Source organism: Galeopterus variegatus, unplaced genomic scaffold (genome assembly GCF_000696425.1).
Source record: "Galeopterus variegatus unplaced genomic scaffold, G_variegatus-3.0.2 Scaffold12980, whole genome shotgun sequence".
Taxonomy (NCBI): domain Eukaryota; kingdom Metazoa; phylum Chordata; class Mammalia; order Dermoptera; family Cynocephalidae; genus Galeopterus; species Galeopterus variegatus.
In genome coordinates, this window is record NW_007739091.1 from 12,316 (window position 1) to 18,633 (window position 6,318).

Genomic DNA, 6,318 nt, shown 5'->3' on the forward strand with positions numbered 1-6,318 from the left:
GCGGCCGGTCTGTATGTGGGATCCGAATCCTTGGCGGGAGCACCTCCGCGCTCCCAAGCGGTACATTGTAGCAGTGCACCACCGGGCCAGCCCCCAAGAACAATTTTAGAGTTGAGGAGAAAACCCAGGCGTTATTCATTAGGCAGTGTGTGTGGGATAGGCTCACATGTGTCCCTGCTCTCCCAGAACATAATCTGTTCAGGAGAGAAGTTCGTAAATATCTGGAGTTAAGGGGGAACTTGGTGAGTCAATGAAGGGTCATGAAAGTTGAGCCGAGGGTGGCTTGGTCCTTGAAAGATTTCATAGGCAGAGGTTGGGGCGAAGGCCAGGTAGATGGTATTCCAGGAAGAATAAGCAGCATAGGAACAAAGGGTGGTGACAGGAAGAAAAAACACAACTAAAAACAAAGGAGAAAACCAGGATGCACGTGAAAGTAACTCGGCTATACGCCACTCAGGTTGGTATTCGTTTCCTTAGATTAGGGTCCACTTTAAATGAGGGTTTCAGGTGGCCAGCGTCGAAGGTGAGGCAGTCTTCTTCCCGAGCCCACCTACTGCACTGTGATGAAACAGCCAGGGGTGTCTTGTTGTGTCATCATATGATTGTGCATCGCAGTGTAACGGACATGAGTATTGGTCTAGTAATAGAGGCTGCTTTGGCTCACATGTGCCTCAAGGGACTGGCAGAGTGTGACATGAGTTGGTCCCGCCTCTAAAGGAGGCGTTCTCAGCCTCTGCACTTGACAGTGGGCTGGTGGGGGAGGTGAGGTGGGCACAGAGGGAAGGGGTGTCCTGTGCATTAGCAGCCTCCTGGTCTGTACCCACTGGGTACCATCCCCTTCTGTGTGACAACCACAAATGTCTCCAGATGTTGCCAAATGCTTGGGGATGGGGACAAAAATTGTTCCCTACTGAGAACCCTTGCTGCAGAGGCTGTATTGGGCTTGGTGATTCCTTTGGGCAGTTATGAGGAATCACTTCTGTGAAAGAGGTGAAAGCCCTGATGAGGAACAACATGGCAGAACTAAGCACCCATCTTCAACCTGGTGCATAGATCCTCGGGCCCACACTGTCCGACTCACTGCTGCTTTTGTTCTGACTTGCCTCAAACCATTAACGAAACCACAGAATGGAGCTGAAGTTGTCTTACAAGCATGAAAACAAACTCAAACTTAAGGACTGAAAAGAGAGAAAGGGAATGAGACATGAGATTTCTTTTAGTCTGTTGTCTCAGTCTGTTTTTAAGTTGCTGTAACAGAATACCTGAGACTGGGAAATTTATAAAGAAAGGACATTTATTTGGCTCACAATTCGGGGGCAGCTGTATCTGGCTCGGAACTCAGGCAGCTTCTGCTCCTGCTTCTGGCAGGAGATCACATGGCAAGTGGAAGCAGGAGAGGGAGAGAGGGCAGGTGCAGGCTCCTGTTAACAGCCAGCTCGAATAGCCTCCCTCCACCCCACAACATTATTCCTGAGGGATCCACCCCCATGACCCAAACACCCCCCATTAGGCCCCATCTCCCAACACTGCCAACATGACAAACATAACCAAACTATACTATCTATCAAATATCTATCCACATTTATTTGTGTTACGTATTCAGAAGGTTTTAATTACTCAGAACTTTAAAATTATTATCTCTGGCCCTGGTGGATGATTTAGTGTTCATTTTCCCAGATGTGCCTTCTCCTTGTAAAGCAGCAAATGCTGTGGCTTCAGCATCGGCCACCTGTGGCCAGTGTGCCTGAGGGCAGTGAGTTTTGCAGAAGATCCTGCCTGGCCCTCCTCCCACCACTCCCCACAGGCTGGGTGTAGCCCCTCTTGACTAGTTGCCCCAGTTTCTGTGCCCCCTCTGGCCCCCACCATAAGCAGCAATATCAGTGTCCCAGAAAGGAACAGTTAAGGGAAAAAATACCAGGAGGGAAAAGGGGAGGGAGAGGAGAGGGGGCAGCAGCTGGCATTGCCATCGAGGAAAATAGCAGACCTCGGTGTTCCTGGGCGCCTAGAGTTGAATATGCAGAGACGTGGTAAGTCAAGCACCTTAAAAAGCAGCAAGGCCAAGAAAAGGGAAAAGTAAACCCAAACTATTTTGAAAGTGGGATGGCTGTACCATGATATTACACTTCGGTCACTCCAACACCCGGAACCTTCCACCTCCTTTGGCAACATTTCAGAGCCACTTGTGCCATTTGGTTGCTAAGAAATAGCATGTACACAGGGGAACCCCTCCAAGTGCCTGCTACTGTGCTAAGCCCTTTCTTACTCAGCGCTACTGGGAGCCCCAAGACAGGTTCTCTCATTATGCCTTCTTTGCAGACAGAGAAGCGAGGCACACGGGGAAGGTTAAGTCAAAGAGCTAAGGGGGAGAACCAGGATGCAAGCTTGGAATGTTGGACGTTACAGCTCCCCTTCCGAATACTGCTGTTTTTTGGGGTTGTTTAAGAAATGCACTTTTTGTGTATTGGTGAGCCTTCAGAGATGTCTGTTATTATTAGATATTTTTCAGCTTTGTCAAGAGGAGATCCACTTCCTGTAAAGGAAAGGATTGAGATGCCTGTGGCAACCCAGAAAACAGACACAGGCCTGACTCAAGGACTCCTTAAAGTTTTGCACAAGCAGGTATGACAGAGTTTTCATTAACAGTCAGCTGGCTTGTATTTTCTCCACCATTTACTGTACCTCTCAGAGCTTGAGGACAGAGCAGGGCCCACTCCATAAATGCACAGCAGAAACCATAAAGATTGTCCTGTAAGCCCTGCTTTCCCAGCCTCATGCCTTCAAGGTTTATTCAGTGAAGAAATATGTTGGATCAGTGGTCTTTCTCTAGTTTAAAGAATCCCAGGGCCGAGCCCATGGCGCACTTGGGAGAGTGCNTGGGCTCACCTCTCCCAACACCAGCGCCCCCTGCCCAGCACCAGCTCCCCCACTGCTGCTGTCTCTACCTCTGTGGGAAAGAGAGGAGCGGTGGGGTGACCGGCCTGCCCCCTTCCTGCAGGAGTTCTCGTTGTGGTCACATCAGACCCACGTGAGTCAACTGAAGCTGGTCCAACACCAGCGCCCCCTGCCCAGCACCAGCTCCCCCACTGCTGCTGTCTCTACCTCTGTGGAAAAGAGAGGAGCGGTGGGGTGACCGGCCTGCCCCCTTCCTGCAGGAGTTCTCGTTGTGGTCACATCAGACCCACGCGAGTCAACTGAAGCTGGCCGTGGTGGCCCTTCTGTCCCTTTCCTGAATAACATCCAGCTGAAGAATGACTCACTAAAGAGAGGAGCGGTGGGGTGACCGGCCTGCCCCCTTCCTGCAGGAGTTCTCGTTGTGGTCACATCAGACCCACGTGAGTCAACTGAAGCTGGTCGTGGTGGCCCTTCTGTCCCTTTCCTGAATAACATCCAGCTGAAGAATGACTCACTCTAGGGCTACCTGGGAGGACACTTGTGATTCAGGGCCTGCCCCCTCACCTGCAGCAAGCCCCAGAAGCATGTTTCAAATTAGAAAATTTATGAGGATCATAAAATAAGATAAAAAGGGTCTTAGGCTTTTTGAAAATGAAACGCTGGGTTGATCCCACTGCTGTAAGTCCAGTCTCCACCCTAACACACGACACACCTCAGGGAGTGTGGCCTCCTTTCTTCTTACTCTGCGTAAGCGGTTCATGTTGTTCATATTTTTATTTCCATGCTTGCTAAAAGGCATCCTCTGGGAGGTGCGAGGTGACTCTGTTCTTCTGAGGCTTTGCGTGTTATCATGAGAACAGCTACAATTCTGAAACTGAAAAATCCCACAGAATTGGTACTCCGAAAACTCTTGGCAAGTAGTAGGTGCCTCCCTGCCTGTGTTTTTCATGTCTCCACTTTAATTGAGGTTATGGATCAGGCATAAATACTTGGTTAAAGCAAAGCACAGCTTGCTAGTCACCTCTGCATCACATGCGTGAGAATAAACTGGCAACGGATAGGAGGCGGGGGAGTAGGGGCCGTGGGTATAGGGGTCGTCTGCTATGGAGGGGGCCCTTTGGCTGAGCAACTAACCGTGCTACCTACAACCCACTGGAATCAAGAAGAAATATGTGTATAAGAAACAGAACACTCAGAGCAAGATCAAGCAAGTTCCTTTATGAATACTAATGCATATAAAAATTGCTCCTGATCTTATTGTCAGGAACGTTGACATCGGTAATGTCATCACGCCTTTGCAGAGCAGTGATGCTAGAATATTTTGAAGTATTTTTCCTAAAATACCTCTTCCTCTGGAGCCTCCAAGCATCACATCACGCAGATCTCTCCGTCTGCTCCATCGATGCCAACTGCTCCCTTCCCCTGGCTCATCCAGTCCCACACATGCTGGTGACTTACTTCCATGTGTGTCGGATGTAAAAACAAATTCTAACATAACAATATGTCTTTGAAAAGTTTCAAGCAAGGAGCATGTAAAATACACAACTTTATTTTTAGCAAGTCCTCTCTCGAGGACAGTCTTTTAAAGGCATGGCTTGTGCCGTTGTCCTTGGAGAGATGCCTTCTGCTCCGCACAATGGGTGCAGCTGCTTTTCTAATTAGAGCATCCTTTTGTCCCTCAGAACTGCACAGACCTCATCCTGGTGCTGTCCATCTCAGCACGACATCCTCGCAGAGCCATCAACACCAGCCACAGTGGGAGGTGGGCTTCCAGGGTGAAGTGGAAGGAAATGCCCCATCAGTCCAGCTATGGTGCCGGAGAGATCAGCTCCATTTAGCCAAATGTCTGAATCCTGAGACATGGTAGCATCTGCCCTGTCCCTCACTCCGAAGCTGGTCCAGTGCTGCTGGGGGTGATGGGATGCGGTGATGGACAGATGAGCTCAGGAGGCCACCTGCCTGCGTTCCTCATCTGTGAGCTGAGGATGATGACAGTCCTCACCTCACTGGGTACTGGGAGGCATTGAGGAGACACTTGCGTCCTGCTCTGAGCAGTTGCCCCCTCCGTGCTGTATCAGTGCTGCTCTGACCTCGCGTCATTCTGTGTGAGACCCTCATTCAGTGCCACAGCCCACTGCTGCTCAGAGCACGTCCCTGACCACATCAGGCTTATTTCCCAGCATAGCCACTGTTCTGTCAAACAGGTTTTGTGTGACTTTCCCTATGTCTGCAGCTTTCCCATGGGGACCATACTCTGTACTCATCCTCCTGGGTTTTTTCTTGCTATTCCCTCCTCCTAAGTGTAGCCCCAGTGTCATAGTCCTGAAGGTGGCTTCCCTAGCCTAGCGTGTGAGGCTTGCTGCAAATATGAACTCCATGTTGTTTGTGTCCTGGAATCCTTATTGTGGCAGTCTGGTGAATGTTTAATAGTCTGCTTGCTGTCTGGAGTGAAAAAGCCCTGATTTGTAATGTTTGCCAATTAGTGTGGTGTAAATACTCCCACCATGCTGGTTGCAGTCACCAACATGAGGTCATGCCTCTTGCAGGAGTCCAGGAAATGTGAGCTCACGTGAGCCGCTCCAGCACACCGCTCCCACGTGCCTCGTGTACAGGCTCTGGTCTCTGCCACTGCTCCCAAAAGCTCTTATGAAGTCACAGGGATTGGGCGGAAATGAGTACCTGATACTGGTGCTCATTTTTCTTGGCATACTGGGCACAGGTGGTGGCTCTCTCCACCAAGAAACACTTTTCTTCACTTGCCATTGACACCCCCTCTCCCTCCTTCCCCTCATGGCCACACCTTCCCGGTCCCCTTGCCATCTCTCATCTCCTGCTCATGGTGGGGGGTGCCTGTGCTCTTCCTCCTGCCCTCAGTGATCTCACCTGGGCTCTTGACTCTAAATACCATCTCACCAATCAGCCGGTGCTCCCAAGCATAAGGTCCCCAGCCCGAGCCCCAGGACTGAATATCCATCTTCACCAACAGTTTCAAATGGGTGCCGAACAGATGTGCCAAGCGCAATCACCCAAGCTGAGCTTCATTCTGGGACTTCACTTCTGTGACTTAGTCCCCTCTGTCTTCCCCGTCCTCCCTCAGTCTTCCCCATCTTCCCTCAGCCTTCCCCATCTTCCCTCAGTCTTCCCCATCTTCCCTCAGTCTTCCCCGTCATCCCTCAGTCTTCCCTGTTTTCCCTCAGTCTTCGTCATCCCTAAGAGTTCCCCGTCATCCCTCCGTCTTCCCCGTCATCCCTCAGTCTTCCCCATCTTCCCGCGGTCTTCCCCATCTTCCCTCGGTCTTCCCCATCTTCCCTCATTCTTCCCCATCTTCCCTCAGTCTTCCCCATCATCCCTCAGTCTTCCCCATCTTCCCTCATTCTTCCCCATCTTCCCTCAGTCTTCCCCATCTTCCCTCATTCTTCCCCATCA

General features: G+C 50.6%; 1 protein-coding gene across 1 annotated transcript in view; it reads left to right on the forward strand.

The window, feature by feature from the left end:
* ROPN1L (rhophilin associated tail protein 1-like) overlaps nucleotides 1-6,318 on the forward strand; it is a 25,727-nt gene that overhangs the window by 2,730 nt on the left and 16,679 nt on the right. The window contains exon 2 of the mRNA XM_008563245.1: nucleotides 2,496-2,619. Within this exon, the coding sequence (XP_008561467.1) occupies nucleotides 2,551-2,619 (69 nt within the window). The 5' untranslated portion in view covers nucleotides 2,496-2,550. The remainder of the gene's footprint in view (nucleotides 1-2,495; nucleotides 2,620-6,318) is intronic.